We start from the raw sequence: 18,084 nt of genomic DNA on the forward strand, positions 1-18,084 counted from the left end.
TTTCTCATCTAAATATCATTATAAATGAAATTTTTTTCTATGTCAATTATGAATATCCTTACCTTGTGCATTTGCTTCTCATTGATTTCAAGTAGTTCTATGATCATTCTTTTGAATTCCTTTTCAGGCATTTCATCAGTCTCTTCATCTTCAAATTCTAATATTGAAGTGTTGTTGTGTTCCTTTTGGGGGAGCCACATTGTCTTCCTTATTCTTGTTTCTTGAATTTCTGCATTGATTTTTAGACATTTATGGAAATACTAATTGGTTTCTCCTCTGATGGCTTTTATCTCTGAACTGTGCTTCTGTGGCTTAATGGAGTGTCTGCTCTTCCAGTGAATACCCATAGACGTGTTCTGGGTGTGGCCAGCAATTTCTGGTCAGTGTTTCAAGGTGAGGTGAGGATGACATTTAAGGTGACATCCAAGTTGGGCATGGTAGGAATCCTCTATTGTCAGCAGGTGCATGGTCTGATCACCTCTGTTGGCATAATCACATCCTCACCTCTCTTTCAAGGTAATCAATGCCCTGAGTTAGCTCACAGTGGGTGCAACACTCACCAGTGCTACTGTAGAAACCACACAAAAGATCTGTGCAGTCCTCAGTGTGAGCATGGATCCCTTTACAATACCCACCCCAGGCAATCAGGGAGTTCTGAGCATCAGACACTGCACTCAGTGATTGCCCAGAGACCCAACTGTACCCTGTGCCCCGACACAGAGTTCCCACATCCTCAGCACAAAAGGCTCCCACTGTCCTGGGTCTCAGGGACTCTGCCCTGTTAGCATGTCCTGTCCTTGGAGAGGCAGATACGTTCCCAGAGCCAGTTGCCTATGAATGATCCATCTTGTCTGTTTGAGCCTCAGATATTGTGATATGTTGGGAGGCTGGGGGCACCTCATAGTACTACGTGGGTGCCCAACCCCCTATCAATCCTCCCAGACTAAGATAAAGTCAGTGGGGAAAGCAGATTTTCCCTCTGGTAAAATCCCTGCTGTCAGACTCTCAACATTGTTGGACTTTAAGAAAAATTAGGCTGTGGTTGCCAACTGGAGAGGGCAGTTGTCCAGGAGTTGAAGATCACCTCTGACAGCATCCACCATGTAACTGAGACCAATAGGACAAGGCTGCTATCATCCAGAATGTAGGCTTGAAAATAGGTTGAGACTAGGAGGAGAGATAATCCAGCACTGGTAAATGCCATGTTTAGAGTTAGAGGTTTAGAGGAACTAGGTGAGCCATGCCTGGACCCTTGACTCACAGAGCAATGACATGATACAGATGTTTAATGAATATGTTTCTCTCTCTCTCTCTCTCTCTCTCTCTCTGTGTGTGTGTGTGTGTGTGTGTATGTGTGTGAGAGAGAGAGAGAGAAGGCACACCAGGTAGGAGGGTAAATCCAGTTTCTGTCGCTTCATCTTGTTTATAAAGGCATATATCTACAATTAGAATTTTAATTTGATTTTTAACTTAAAATGTTTAATTTTATTTACTTTTCTTTGATTTCAAAAGTTCAGTTCTTTTCCTTCAAGTTTTCCTGTCAAATGGTAGAGCTAATAATTGGTCAGCACCCAGTTAAGAAAAAGATATCATTCTATAAGGTATTGTTCCAAAATTTTACACAAAATGTGTACTCCTTAAAACACTATTTCTGGATTTCAAATATTTTTACAACAAGATAAATTTATCTTTTAACTCCATTTTCTATAAACTTGCTGCAGACTCTCATAAATAGTGTATCATATTAAAGATCAACAAAAGACATACTTTGATTGAGGTCAGTGTGACAATTGAGATGTGACTACTACAGGGAATATTGCTTAGTGCAGAAACAACTGGACAAAAAGAGTGCAATGAACCATACCATGAAGAACACCACAGACTGGGTTTTAAAAGTTTTCTTATCTGTGTTATTGTGATTTAATCTAAATAGCAATCATTATTTTGATTTTACTAATTTCCCCTTCGGTACCTATACCTTATAAGTAAACTTTCTTCCAAAAGTGGAAACAGAGTGGAGATCCTAGACAGTTGAACTGGGAAAAGACATGTTGATTCTGACTATGGGAAGACAATTGAAGAAAAGCACAGGAACTACAATCTGATGGGACAGATGGAGAGAAAATTGTAGAGGAGATTCTACAGAAAGAAGAGAGACACTGTGGAACACAGGGAAGGTACAATCACACAGCAGCAAGCTGGACACTGCCAGTGACTCCCGAGCTGGAATTTTTAGCCCAGAGTCATTATACAAGAAATGAAATCCAAGGAATAGAAATAGGAATGAAGGAAGTCAAATTATTCCTATTTGCAGAAGACATGATTTTATAAATAGAGTATCAAAAAATTCCACTATGATTATTGGAATTCAGAGTTTGGTAAAGTTGAAGGGTATAAAATCAACACACAAAAATCAATAGCTTTGTATACTCAGTCAATTCTATATCTTAAAAAGAACTTGTAATATCAGTACCATTTACAATAGCTACAAAAAATTTAACCAATGATGTTAAACATGTCTACAATTAAAATTACAAAACAGTAACAAAAATTATGGGACATGGACTCTATCGAATACTATACAGCAGTCAAAAACAATGAAACCCGGTCAAGATGGAGGGATTTGGAAAACATCATGCTGAGTGAATTAAGCCAGTCCCAAAGGGACAAATATCATATGTTTTCCCTGATTGGCGACAACTAACTGAGCACCAAAGGGGAAACTTGTTGAAGTGAAATAGATACTATGAGAAACAGTGACTTGATCAGTTCTTGTCCTGAGGGTTGATGAACAATGTAATACTTTATCCATTTTAGTATTTTTTTTGTTCTAGTACCATTGGTTGAACTCTGTAATTAACACACAATTATTCTTAGGTGTTTAAATTTTAACTTAAAAGTGATCCCTGTTAGGAATTTGGAAAACATTATGCTGAGTGAAATAAGCCAATCCCAAAGGGACAAATACCATATGTTCTCCCTGATAGGTGACAACTAACTGAGCACCAAAAAGGAAACCTGTTAAAGTGAAATGAACACTAGGAGAAACGGTGACTTGATCAGCCCTCACCCTGACTGTTGATGAGCAATGTAATATGTTATCCCTCTTAGTATTTTTTTTTGTTTTTTCTACTTAATACTTTTGGTTGAATACTGTAATCAATACACAATTCTTCTTAAGTGCTGAAACTTAACTGAAAAGTGATTGCTGTTAAATATAGGAGTGGGAATAAGAGAGGGAAGAGATGTGCAATTCGGGACATGCTCAAGCTGACTTACCTCAAACGGTAGAGTTAGATACATACCAGGGGATTCTAATTCAATCCCATCAAGGTGGCATGTACCAATGCCATCTCACTAGTCCCAGTGATCAATTTCTGTTCACAATTGATCATAATGATAGGACTAAGAACCAAAGGGATCACATAAACAAGAATAGTGTCTGCAAATACTAGCTGATAGAATCAAAAAGGGAGAAAATGATCCACCATGGGAAGTGAGATACACAGCAGACCCATAGAATGGCAGATGTCCTAAACAATACTCTGGCCTCAGAATCTGCCCTTAAGGCATGTGGATCCGGCTGAAAAGCCCATGAGAGTATTTCAGACATGGAAAGCCAAGATACTCTGGGGAAAAAAAACAAAACAAAACAAAACAAAAAACCTAAATGAAAGATCTCCGCGAGTGAGATCTCAGTGGAAAGAACGGGTCATCAAAGAAGGAGGTACCTTTCTCTGAAGGGAGGAGAGAACTTCCACTTTGACCATGGCCTTGTCTAAATATGATCAGAGTCGGTGAACTCAGGGGGCTTCCATAGCCTTGGCAGCTCATGACAAGAGCCCAGGGTGATTACTGATGCCATAAACAAGAGTGTCAATTTGTTAAGTCAACAACAGGAGTCCCTGTGCACTTACTCCTCATGTAGGATCTTTGTCCTTAGTGTGCTGTACATTGAGATTTAATGCTATAACTAGTACTCAAACAGTGTTTTTCACTTTATGTTTCTGTGTGGGAGCAAACTGTTGAAATCTTTACTTAATATATGCTAAACTGATCTTCTGTATATAAAGAGAATCGAAAATGAATCTTGATGTGAATGGAAGGGGAGAGGGAGTGGGAAAGGGGAGGGTTGCGGGTGGGAGGGACGTTATGGGGGGGAAGCCATTGTAATCCATAAGCTGTACTTTGGAAATTTATATTCATTAAATAAAAGTTAAAAAAAAACAGTAACAAAAGATATAAAAGGAAATATTTAAAAATGGAAAAATATTCCTTGTTCATAAATTGGAAGAACATATCTCATCAAAATGCTCATACTACTCAAAGTAATTTACAAATTCAATGTGATTCTAGTCAAAACACCAAACACAAGTTCTTCTCAGATCTGAAAATAATGACCTAATATGGAATAACAAGAGACATAGAATTGCCAAAGCAATAATAAAAAATAAAATAAAGCTGTAGGCATCACAATACCTAATTTCAAGACATATAACAGGGCAGTTATAATCAAAACAGTCTGGTACTCTAACAAGGATAAACATGTCAAACAAAGGATCATACTGGAGAATGCAAAAATTAATAGACTCATTTACAATCAACAAATCTTTGAAAAAGAACAAAAATCTCTTCTTGGAGAAAGGACAGTCTCTTCAACAAATGGCATTGTGAAAATTGGATGTCTGCATGGAGAAATATGAAATAAGATACCTACCTTATCTGTTATACAAAAATCAACCCACAGTAGATCCAAGAACTAAATCTAAGACCTAAAACCATCAAATTACTAGAGGAAAACACAGGGGAAACACTGCAAACCATTGGCATAGGCACAGGCTTCCTGATCAAATCCCAGAAGCACAGACAATATAAGCATAAATAGATAAATGGGATTTCATTAAGCTAAGAAGCTTCTGAACAACAAAGGAAATAATAAAGAGGCAAGTGAAAGAATGGGAGAAAATGTCTGCAAATTATTCATCTGATAAAGGATTAATATCAAGGATACATAAGGAGCTCAAGAAACTCAACTACAATAAGACAAGCAACCCAGTTAAGAAGGGGTTGATGATCTGAACAGGCGTTTGCAAAGGGGGAAATGAAAATGGTGAGCAGACATACGAAGATGCTCAGGATCACTAGTCATCAGACAAGGCAAATAAAAACCATAATGAGGTTCACCCTATCCTAGCTAGAATGTCTATCAACTGGGGCTGTCACTGTGGTATAGTAGGCTAAGTCTCCACCTGCAGTGCTGGTTCTAGCCCTGGTTGCTCCTCTTCTGATCCAGCTCTCTGCTACGGCCTGGGAAAGCCGTAGAGGATGGCCCAAGTCCTTGGGCCCCTGCACCCACATGAGAGACTCTGAAGAAGCTCCTGGCTACTGGCTTAGGATCTGTCTAGCTCTGGCCATTGCTCCCATTTGGGGAGTAGGCGGCAGACTGAAGACCTTTCTCTCTGTGTCTCCCTCTCTCCCTCTGTAACTCTACCTCTCAAATAAATAAATAAAATCTAAAAAAGAATGTCTATCATCTAAAATGATAAAAAAAATAACAAATGCTAGTGTGGAGGTGGGGGAAAATGTACTTTAATACACTACTGGTGGGAATGTAAACTACTACAAGCACTGTGGAAGACAATATGGTGATTCCTCAGAAATCTGAGAATAGATCGCTCGTATGAAGGAGCCACTCCACGCATGGCAAGTTACCCAAAGGAAATGAAATCAGCATATGATTTATCCATGCTCCCATGTTTACGTCAATTCTACTCACAATAATGGAGAGACAAAAACAATCCCATATGTCCATCAGCCAATGACTGGATAATGAAAGTGTGGTAAAAATATGTAACAAAATACTACTCAGTGGCCAGCATCACGGCTCACTAGGCTAATTCTCTGCCTGTGGCACCTGCACTCTAGGTTCTAGTCCTGGTTGGGGCACCGGTTCTGTCCCAGTTGCTCCTCTTCCATTCCAGCTCTCTGCTGTAGCCCGGGAAGCAGTAGAGGATGGCCCAAGTGCGTGGGCCCTGCACCACATGGGAGACCAGGAGGAAGCACCTGGCTCCTGGCTTCAGATCGCCGCAGCGCACTGGCCTTAGCGGCCATTTTGGGGGTGAACCAACAGAAAGAAAGGCTTTTCTCTTTGTCTCTCTCTCTCTCTCACTATCTCTCACTGTCTAAATCTGCCTGTTCAAACAAACAAACAAAAAAAACTTAGCTAAAAAACTGAAGAGCAACACTGAATTCTGTAGAAATGCACTTTTATCAGTAGCAGTTGATCTGACACAATATTTGATTCTCCATTTGATTGCTACACATTCTTGACTGTAATTGGCTGTTGCTGTAAAAGTATACTGACTGCATTTCTACTTCTCGTAATGGGCTTTATGTGCTAGATTTTAATATTCTTGAGCCTGAGCAAGTGCACAAGTCTTTTAAAAAGAAATATGTTTTACTGACACAAATCTAATCAGTTTTGAGAGATCATTGATGCCCTTGAAGTCATTTTTGTGGGTGTGAAACAAATGGTAAAAATTTTAATTAGTCCCTCTTATTATGCTATTAAAATTAAGTCTACTTAATTTATGAAGACATGTTCATGTCCTGAGTTGATATACTTGTATCCATATCCATAAGCATTGTGATAATCGAAAAAAATACAAATAGAAAACTGAAGGCAAGAATATGAAAAAGGCACCTGATTCTTAATCACTACAGACATTTTCATGGTTAAGAATTTCAAATGGCACTTAATCAATAGTGTATTGATATCTTATTCTTTTATACCAAAAATTTGAGATAGATAAATATGTATACATGAAAAATTCAGATAACCTTTTGATTATTTGATCAAAATTCTTCAAGTTGCTAAGTGCCATTAATTGAACCAAGTAATTAACAACTTAAATTTGTTAAGTTGAAACATTCTTGGGGTGGGCGCTGTGACATAGCAGGTAAAGCCACTGCCTGCAGTGCCGGCATCCTATATGGGCGCCAGTTCAACTCCCAGCTGCTCTACTTCTGATGCAGCTCTCTGCTATGGTCTGGAAAAGTGGTAGAAGTTGGTCCAAGTCCTTGGGCTCCTGCATTTGCATGGGAGTCCCAGAAGAAGCTCCCGGTTCCTGGGTTTGATCTGCTCAGCTCTAGCTGTTGAAGTCATCTTGGGAGTGAACTAGCACACAGAAGACCTCTCTCTCTCTCTCTCTCTCGCTCTCGCTCTCTCTCTCTCTGCTTCTGACTCTCTGTAATTCTGCCTTTCAAATAAAATAAATAAATCTTAAAAAAAGAAATATTTTTCTGGAATTCAAAAGGAATTTTCTATTTAAATGAGAATCAAAAATAACAAGCATGATCAGGTCTCTGGAGAAAAGGGACTCTCCATCCACTCAATGTAAATTGATGCATCCATTGAAGATAACTATGGAATTTCTTCAGACACCTAGAAATGGAGCTACTGTGTCATCCAGCTGTCCCACTTCTGGGTATACACTCAATGGAAGTGACATCAGCACCTTGGAGATGTGTTTGGTCTCACAAGTTCATTGCAGAGCTACAGTAACAGGCAAAGTATGGAGACCCCTTCAGTGTCTGCTGGTGGTTATATGGATAAAGAATTGAGATTCACATAAGGTATATATCACACATGCAATGGAACATACTTAAGTCTTTAAATAATCCTGGTTTTTGTAATGAATTAGATGAACTTGGAGGACATTATGTTAAGTGAAATATGCATGACAGAGAAGGAAGCCTACTATATGATCTCCTTTACATACAGACTCTAAGACAATTTGCAAGATGTGGGAATGTTGATTTGCTTGTCAGAAGTAAGTTTCACTCTGTGTAAGTATATCAAGACATCCTGTTGTGCACCTTTTACCTTTACAATAACATTTTGAAAGAGAGAATCATGTGAATCCTTCCAAAAACTGCGAATAATGTATGAAATCAAAACCCTGCAACGGTTATGAATGACTTACATAATGCAAATTTCCTTATCTTGTCCCTTCCTAAAGTCAGTTTTTGAATACATAGAAGCAATTTTTAAAATAAATTAATTATTAAATTGTACTGCTTGTAGTCTCAAAGAATAAATAATTTACTCATCAAAAATGCTTCTCTTAAAATTACTATCATCTCTAATTATATAAATAGCTTTTCAACTTTTAATGTAATGCATAATTTCAGAAGTGTGAATTGAGAGTCACGGGGCCTCTTCTCAGTTCCCAAAACATTCTTCATTATGCAGCAGTGAAAAATCATTTACGGGCTGGGAGTTTGGTGCAGCAGTTAGGGGACCACCTGGGATCCTGAATCTCCTATCAGAGTGTGTCAGTCCAGGCCCTGGCTCCCCTTCCAGTTCCTGCTTCCTGCCTGTATGCAGCTCATGATGCAGCCGGTGATGCATGATTTGGTCCCTGACACCCATGTGGGAAACCCTGCACTGAATTCTGTGCTCCAGGCCTGACCATCCCAGTCCTGTTACAGGCATTTTGTAAGGGATCCAGCAGATGGAAAAGCTCTGTCTTTTTGTCTGTCTCTCTGATTTTAAAGTAACAAAAACAAACATTTTTTAAAAATCTTTTAAAGATAGACTCTAGCTGGAACACTGAATTTACATGAATTATTCTATCTTTTTCCTGGATTTCTCGGCCACCATTTTTTAAATCCTGTCATTTCAAAAGTTATATTTTTTTCTGTGTAGAAGAACATGAGCAAAATAAACATATCAGTATTTTAGAAAAGTGAAGAATTACTTATCATTTTAAAGTGTTAATAGGATTCTATAAGATAATTTAATTATAAACTCAGCATTTTTTAAATAAAGGATTAGGGGCTTTTCTGAAAAGCTACGTGCCTTAACGAGAGGTCCTCATAAAGTTGATGAAAAAAAAATTTTTTATGAAAAAACTACTCATGGATTTCAACTTTTTGGACCAAGATAAGCTTTTGTCTTTTCATTTCATTTCATATGAAAATGTGTAAGTTCTCCTACACAAGCCAGATAAGAGATTAAATTTCCTCCAAAATAGGATATATTTTAATTTTCTCATTGATGTTAATTGTGTAGCCTTAAGTTACTACATATTTCAAAGTGGTCATTTTGATAACCTGAGTCTACTGAGTTAAATCTCTTGAAAATAATAGTTAATATTGAGCATTATACTTGATCAGTGGTCTACAAATAATATTGCAAAATAATAATCGATGTAAATGACATTAATCACAATAATCTGGTAATTAATTAAGATGCATGGGCATTTGAGCAATTGATTTTAACTTAGAGATGTGTTGATGAGTTACAATTCACATTTACATTCATAATTGTAAGAAATAGAAACAACAAATTGCTCTATTCCATTTTCTAGTAACTAGCTCATAGTTAACACTAATTGCTCAACTCTTGAGTTTTGCAAAAATTAGCATGATAAAGCAGGCATGATTTTACAGATTTAATTATAATTTTGTGGTTATCTGCAAATAATTATACTTGATTTTATTTTTTTGAAATACTTTGCATTCTAAATTCTGTTCATCAATGGACAACTTTATTCAACATTTGTTAAGATTTAAATGTCTACTAGTTTTCATTTTAATTGCAAATTGCATTAGCAAATCAATGAAACTGTGGACCATGATACCTTTAAATTGGGTTCTTTAAAATATGATAACAATGCACTGGAGCTGGTGTTTGGGCTAATGAGTTAAGCTGCTGCCTGCAATGCCAGCAGTCCCATATGGGCGAGGGTTTCAGAGTCCTAGCTGTTCCACTGCCAATTCAGCTGCCTGCGAATGTGCCTGGGACAATAGCCGAAGATGGCCCAATCTTTGGGCCCCTGCACAATGTGGGGGGCACACATGAAACTCCTGGCTTTGGCCTGGCCTAGCCCTGGCAATTTTGGTCATTCAGGGAGTGAATCAGCTGACAAAAGCTATTCCTCTCCCTCCCCCCCCCCTCCTCTCTCTCTCCCTTCCCATCCAACTCCCTCTCCCTCTCTTCCTTCCTCCCTTTCTCTTTCTCTGTAACTCTGCCTCTCAAACAAAATGAATCTTTCAAAAAATTACAAACAACATATCACATCTTTAGAAATTTAGTAAAAGAGTTCAGCTCTTGGTTTCAAGGATACCACAGAAGCACTTTGCACTGAATCATGTAGCCACTACAAGCACTGCAAGAAGTGGTTGTCCTTGGCTGTAGCCTCCCCACCTCCTCCCCCACAGCTTCTCCATCTCTCATCTCCTAACTTCCCTCTATGCACTTGCAATCTTAGTCACTCTTGGAATTAAAGATACTATTTATTTGTGCAAGGACACATCTGATAATGAAACCAAATAAAGGATATTGTACCCCAGCAAAATGCAGTCCTGTGAGTGCACATTTAGTGCAAGGCCTCTGTACAACTCTAGAAGGCATCTGACTCCATTTTTGCTGAAATACAACATAGTACCACAAAGCCTTTCTCTGGCCTCTTCACAGTAACTGGCACCGTGACTAATCCTAGTCTGTGGGAATTACCAGTCATATAAAATCACACCTGCTTCAGAAAGAAGTTCTGGTCTGGCCTAAATTGAAGCCAGGAAGCTCTAACTGCCCTCCTTGCTTTCCCATGCCTCGCCACCTACTCTTGCATTCCTTGCTCACATCTGTGCCCATCTTCTTAGCAATGTGGCTGCTGGCTGGCCCCCAGTCCATCTCCCCTGATCTCAATTACATCACAAACCACAGACACTTTTGTGTGCAACCCATTTGTGGGGAGCAACTGGGAGCAACTCGGACTAGACTGTTACTGGAATTAAGACTTATTCAATGCATCTGCTCTCCCACAATATGGCGCTGGGAGAGGAGGAAACAGCTTCTACACAGCTGCCTCCAGTTCAACCAATAAACAGCAGGACCTGCTCCTGATTGGAGGAGAGCAGCGTACTCGGCATGTGGGTAGCAGAGTTGGGATTGGTGGAAGAGGACTATAAAGGAGGAGAGAGACAACATGCACGAGGAACACCTGGAGGAACATCTGAGCAGCCCCCGAGAGAGCCGGCCGGTGGTGTGCCGCTCCCCCGCGGAAGTGGGGAATGTGGCAGGGGGAACCGCCCTTCCACGGAGGTGGAAGGGATGGTAGCCAACCCGGGAAGAACCAGCAGCAAACCCGGGGAGGGCCAAGCAGACAAAAGAACAGCGCAGGGTCCTGTGTCGTTCCTCCACGAAGAGGGGGAGCGACATAATGGTGCCGTGACTCGGATATGAAGCCTAGGCAGGGCTTAGTGTCGTTCCTCCACGAAGAGGGGGAGTGACACCCATTCCCATATCATTTTGACCCTCATGGCCCCTGGATCCCTTCCCCATCCTGTTTTACAATACACACAGCCTTTGAAGCTCTTCCACTCTGTACTTGGGGACTCCTCTCCATGACAATGGAGAAAGGGCATTCCCTGGAACCCTGTCAGTGTAAGGCCACAGACTTTTCCCCAGAGCTGCTGCTACATCACTCACTTTCTGTAAAAATCACCTCTCCTTTGAGGTTAATTTCTACCATCTAGCTATTTGATAAGCTTCAGCAAATTGTTATTTCCTGTTGTATCACCATGGTCTAAGAATGGAGCTTATGTACAACATTATGTCACATTGAAACATGTGGTTTTTCTGATACGTACTTCTATTGTACAAAACTAGAATGATGTACAAATACCCATTGGCTTTAGACATGAAGTGCATATGAATCTTTCTTACATAGGGTGAGTACAAAATCTCTATTCTGTAATTGCATTTGGTTCTGCACAAACAAAAAATCAATAACCATATAATAAACACTTATAACAGTGATTTCTTCTACCAGAAAATAGAGTTGGATTTAACTTACTGTTTATATCACTGAAATTGATTTCCAAAAAAGTCTATTTCTCTTCAGCATCCTCAAATTAAATGTCTCCAAAAATAATCTACCTTTCAAAAAATTTAAATTAACTGAATATCTGCATTTGTGCTGGTTGTATTTTTATTTATACAGCAAAAATACTACTTATATACTTGATTTCCCAATATAGCCGAAGTCAAACATTGGATTAATTCTCTCTTACAGTTTGTATCTATGGATGCCAGTTTCCCGAGCCCTTTTACTAGCAAAACTGAAGACATGTACTCCAGGACTTTGCAATGCCGTTTGCGTATCCTTTATGTAAAGATATTTACACAGTGTCTTCTCTAATCTCCAATATATCCTGAGCAAATCATGGATTTTTGGAATAATTTTCCTTCCCTTCCCCAAATTCTGAAGCAATGATTTTTCAACTAACATACAAAAAAAAAAAAGCACATTAACTTTATTCTCATCAAGCAATAAACTGTTATAGCTAATAGCTGTTTTTTGCATTAACTATTAAATGTTAAGACTTGAAACACCAGTAAAGCTCTTTAAATTTTATTTTGCTACTATTAACTTAGTCCAGGATCACACTGTGCTGATGTTTTGCTTTATTAGTTTTACAAGGGCCATTGGCCACACAAAATAACATGTGACCTAAACTGCCAGAGAAATGTGTCTGGAAATCTACAGTTTGGAAGTCTATCAGCAGTGTCTTCTTTCTCTCTCTCTCCCTCTGCCTGTCCTTGTCTTTCAAATTAGAGCTTTATTATTCTGCTCATTTCTCAGTTTTGTGAAATCAATAATGACAAATATTTTTGGTGAATAGTTCATGTTAATCTTTATTTCTAGATAAGGGCATATTTGGACTTCTAGAAATCTATAACTAAACACTTACACCTTGAATTTAATATAAAAATACTGGAGAAAATACTTATAAAACTAAGACTTATTAATGATATTTTGTGCCATGACCACTTTTAGCTAATAAAGTCCCCTTTGCAGATAGTATTTTTAAATACACAAAAAAGAAAAAGAAGAATTGTAAAATCAATTAACCTTCAAAGACAAAGTTTTAACCACATATACCTTATGGAGCAGTTTGTATACTCCAGGATCTAGAATAAACTTAACACAGTTGAAGCATATTTCTTCTTTTTTTTTGTTTCTTTTTTGACAGGCAGAGTGGACAGCGAGATAGAGAGACAGAGAGAAAGGTCTTCCTTTGCCGTTGGTTCACCCTCCAATGGCTGCCATGGCCGGCGCACCGTGCTGATCGGATGGTAGGAGCCAGGTACTTATCCTGGTCTCCCATGGGGTGCAGGGCCCAAGTACTTGGGCCATCCTCCACTGCACTCCGGGGCCACAGCAGAGAGCTGGCCTGGAAGAGGGGCAACTGGGACAGAATCCGGCGCCCCGACCCGGACTAGAACCCAGTGTGGTGGCGCTGCAAGGTGGAGGATTAGCCTAGTCAGCCGCAGCGCCGGCTGAAGTATATTTCAATTGCAGTTGGCCCTGAAAAACTGTAGGCAAATGTTCAAGGAAAAAAATTGCATCAAAGTACCTACAATTTTGTATGAAATACAGTATGTAATATATAAACAAAGGAAAGTTAGAAATATGTTTTATAAAACCTTATAATACCATTGTCTTAATGCAATAACAAAGGATGGAGAAGTATGTTTTGGCAATAGGAAAGTAGGGAACGAGCGAGTTGGGTCTGAGCGCATTCGTACCTTTATGGCAGTGGATGCGATTTGGATGTGGTGCAGTCTCCGGAGGGTGCTGTCCCTGTCAATGAAGTAGGAAGCAGCCAGCTGATGCAGCGTCTCCAGAGTGACCGAGGAGCTGTTGGTGCCGGGGTCGCTCCCTTCAGATCGTCTGCTCAGCTTCCGCTTGTCCACAAAAATTGTGAGTGACTCCTCTCCTGTGTTAATGATATTGCAGATTATTTCACTTTCTACCTGAAATCCATTATCACCTGCATGCAACTGGGAAGTCTAGATTATGAGCATAATTAAACGAGTGATTAAACACTGAAAGAGCAGGACTTTTTATATTTTATGTTCTTAAACAACCCTCAAGTAACTAGAAAATTTCCTGGGATCTTGAAGGCATTAAATATATGCCATGAATGTGAGGTATCCAGCTTTGGCAGAAGAATTTCTTTAGGTCTCACTAAATTTCTAATACAGTTTAGCTTACCTAACACTCATATGGCTCAGAAGAAAATTAAGATAACATGTAAAATAAACTTAGATGGAGTACATCCTATGAAACTGTATTCACTCAGAAATTTTTACCACAGAGCTGTATTTAAAACTGAAAACATGGCAAAGTATTAGCAGTTGTCAATTTTGATTTAAAATATGGAGAAATATATATACATATATACACAAAAATATTTAGAAGCATCCTGCCTACAATATATTAAAACAGTGCATATTAATCAACCCTGTGGAAATCACCAGAGTCCATGGGAACTTTAGATAGTGACAATAAACTTTTAAGGGCAAAGTGTAAACTATATTATATTTAATCCAATTTTTAATGCCAGTGAACAATATCCATATAATTCAAAATAGACATGGAGAACTGCGATCCTCCAGCTGCCAGGCTATTAGCTGGCAAACAACTGTGGAACGTGGCATCTTCATCTTCCTCTGCAGAGCCCACCTGCTCAGGTACACCTGCCGATGTACAAAGTGATAAGCCAGTTTTTTTTTTGTTTGTTTTTGTTTTTGTTTTTGACAGGAAGAGTGGACAGTGAGAGAGAAAGACAGAGAGAAAGGTCTTCCTTTGCCATTGGTACACCCTCCAATGGCCACCGTGGCCGGTGCACCATGCTGATCCGAAGGCAGGAGCCAGGTACTTCTCCTGGCCTCCCATGGGGTGCAGGGCCCAAGTACTTGGGCCATCCTCCACTGCACTCCCTGGCCACAGCAGAGAGCTGGCCTGGAAGAGGGGCAACCGGGATAGAATCTGGCACCCCGACCGGGACTAGAACCCTGTGTGCTGGCGCTGCAGGCGGAGGATTAGCCTATTGAGCCACGGCGCCGGCTGCCAGTTTTGTTAAAGGTCAGATAAGACTGCCTACCAAACAGCTTGCATTTCAACTGTAAAATGACATAGCCCTGGTGACGATCCAATCCCAACCAAGAGTTCATAACTCTACAAGATTATCAGGTCATCCAATATCAGTGTAAAGGCATTAACATTTTTTTCAGACGAATCACTTTCCCTGTTAGTATCTATGCCTCCAAATATATCCTAGAAAATGAATAGACCAACTACACCAGCTACAGGAAAACCGTCCCTGGAGAACATGAACCTGTGGGTCAGCTCATGTGCTGCGTTGGGTCATGAGCACAATGAACAGTTTGGTGTGGAGCATCCGAGGTAGACAGGAGCCAAACGTAACGGCCACTGGATCTCAGGAAAATTCAACCATGTGCTAAGTTGTGAGGAAGTAGAAAGCAAACCCTCTGCACCCTGAAACACAAAGGAGGGTGGGGCGTGAGGGTCTCGGAACTCACGATGCAGCTCCATCACTTGTACAGGTGATAGGTTGTACCAAATAAGAGTGAAAATAAGGTGGTAAATACTTAGTGCTAATTATAAACAAAAACGAGGCAACACTGATGATCTTGATATCAAACATTGTAGAATTCCGGCCAAAATCATTTAATGAGGAGAAAGAAAAATACTGCAGAGTATGATTCATCTGATCTTGCAAATTTGTGACAATGGTAACCCCATTAGAAAGCAGAAAACAGAGCAGCAGTAACACACACTGCTAATATTAGAATTCAATACATATTTTTTAGACCTATATACATCTGGCGTGGGTAAGACCTAATGGGGAAGAGCGCTGACACCTACGTAATGAGGTAGAATTCATCAGTAAATATCAAACCTCATATTGATTGCAGACAACAAGCCTTTATTTTTAAGAGTACAGGTATTTACAAAACGGTGACCATGGGACAAGCGCTGTGGCGCAGTGGGTTAAAGCCCCAGCCTGCAGCGCCGGCATCCCATATGGGCACCGGTTCAAGACCCAGCTGCTCCACTTCTGATCCAGCTCTCTGCTATGGCCTGGGAAAGCAGTAGAAGATGACCCAAGTCCTTGGGCCCCTGCACCCACGTGGGAGACCGGGAGGAAGCTCCTAGCTCCTGGCTTGGGATCGGCACAGTTTCGGCCGTCGCAGCTAGTTGAGGAGTGACCCAGCAGATGGAAGACCTCTCTCTCTCTCTGGCCTCTCTTCTCTCTGTGTAACTCTGTCTTTCAAATAAATAAATAAATAAATATTTGAAAAAAGATGATAAAATGATAAAAAGAAATGATTTTAAGTTATGAAAATTTAAAATATAGTATTATTCACTGACTACATTATAAAATAAATAACTAATAGAAACCATAGATATTTTTTATATGGATAATATACAGCTATCTGGAGACCATACATACAACACACATCATATAAAGCTGCAATTTATAAATATGGATGTAAAACCACAAATAAACCAATAGCAAAAAGACCACAGCAGTAAATTTTAAAACACTCATATCTCATGATTCAGTAGGATAATCCTAGCAGGCAAGAGGATTCAGTATTAGGAAAATATTAATGCAATTTAGGAGAGTAACATGAAAAAACATTATGTCTATTAATGATTAATATATATTATAAATATAATCATAATTTCTGGCAAACTGGAATTAATACATTAAAAGTAATTTTATAGTTCCTTAAAAGGTAAAATACATGAACATCACCTTATGAGACAGTATCTTACTTACTAGGAAAATGCATCAGATAGTCGCATTAAAATAAGAACCAGACAAACACATCCAGAAGAAGCAGTCCTGGTTAATCAGTAATAAAGTCAAATAGAGGAGGGAAGGCAAAGTCGAGCAACAGTGTTGGAAATAACATGGAACAATGTGTTTCTTTGTATATGATGATTATTTCTTTGTGTATGATGATGTTGGGGAGAACACCAACAATGAAGGGATGAGCTGCTGCAATCAGAACTTACAAAGATAGAAGCAAACAATGAAAACTATGCACTGAGTAGACAAAAATATACAATATTAACTAGTGACAAGAAATAACGGGTTAAGATATGTCATTTAAAGCAGCAAGAAAAATGAAAAATCTGTATGTGTAAAATTATAAGCCATTCCTGGAAGAAGTTGTAAAAATAGCTTCTCATAAATGACAAAATGTCTTGTTCTGAACGGGAATATTCTATATGAAAATATATCAGCAGCTGGCATTGCAGAATAGTGAGTAAAGCTACCTACCTATGATTCTGGCATCCCATTTGGGCAGCTGGCTCCTCCACTACTGATCTAGCTCCCAGCTAATGTTCCTGGGAAAACAGCAGAAGATGGGCCAAGGACTTGGGCCCTTCTACTCAAGTAGGAGACCAAGAATAAGCTCCTGACTCTTGACTTTGGACTGGCTCAGCTTCAGCAGTTGTGGTCATTTGGGGAATGAACCAGAGGATGGAAGACCTCTCCCTGTCTCTTTATCTGTCTCTCTAACTCTGCCTTTCAAATAAATATTCTTTAAATATATATATTAATTTAATTCACATATAATTATAATATAATGTGATTAAAAGACCAGTTTACTTTTTGTTTTCTGGAATTAGTCATGTCAGTTATAAATTTGAATGAAAAAAATCAATCAACCAGGAAAATTTTTCAAACAAGGAAAGACCAAAAGCACTTAACCATATCTGAATGGTGTTGCATAAATTTTTGTAGTGAAAATCATGTAGTATTGATGCATGAATAGGCATACAAATATAAAATCCATAAAAATAATAAATGCATGTGGACATTTATCAAATAATAAGGACTGGATATAATTTTTAAGATTTATTTATTTATCTGAAAGGCTGGGTTGCAGAGAGAGATCTTCCATCCACTGTTTTATTCCCCAAATGGGCACAATGGTCATGGCAAGGCCAGGCTGAAGCCAGGAGCTTCATTCCAGTCTCGCCCAGGTTTGGCAGGAGCCAAGCACTTCTGCCATTTTCCGCTACTTTCCCAGGAGCATTAGCAGTGAGCTGGATCCAAAGAGTAGCAGCTGGGATCCAATCAGTGCCCCAAGGGGATGCTGGCATGTTGCAGGCAATGGCTTAACCTGCTGTGGCACAACTCAGTCCCCAAGGATGGGATATTAATTCGTTAGGGTAAGACAGA

General features: G+C 39.4%; 1 protein-coding gene across 8 annotated transcripts in view; it reads right to left on the bottom strand.

Moving 5' to 3' along the window:
- Positions 1-18,084, bottom strand: part of BRINP3 (BMP/retinoic acid inducible neural specific 3) — a 545,052-nt gene that overhangs the window by 244,563 nt on the left and 282,405 nt on the right. For all 8 annotated transcript variants that reach the window (XM_008268734.4, XM_008268735.4, XM_051820406.2 and 5 more), the window contains one exon: positions 13,601-13,791. In XM_008268734.4, the coding sequence (XP_008266956.1) occupies positions 13,601-13,791 (191 nt within the window). The remainder of the gene's footprint in view (positions 1-13,600; positions 13,792-18,084) is intronic.

Source organism: Oryctolagus cuniculus, chromosome 13, assembly GCF_964237555.1.
Source record: "Oryctolagus cuniculus chromosome 13, mOryCun1.1, whole genome shotgun sequence".
Taxonomy (NCBI): Eukaryota; Metazoa; Chordata; class Mammalia; order Lagomorpha; family Leporidae; genus Oryctolagus; species Oryctolagus cuniculus.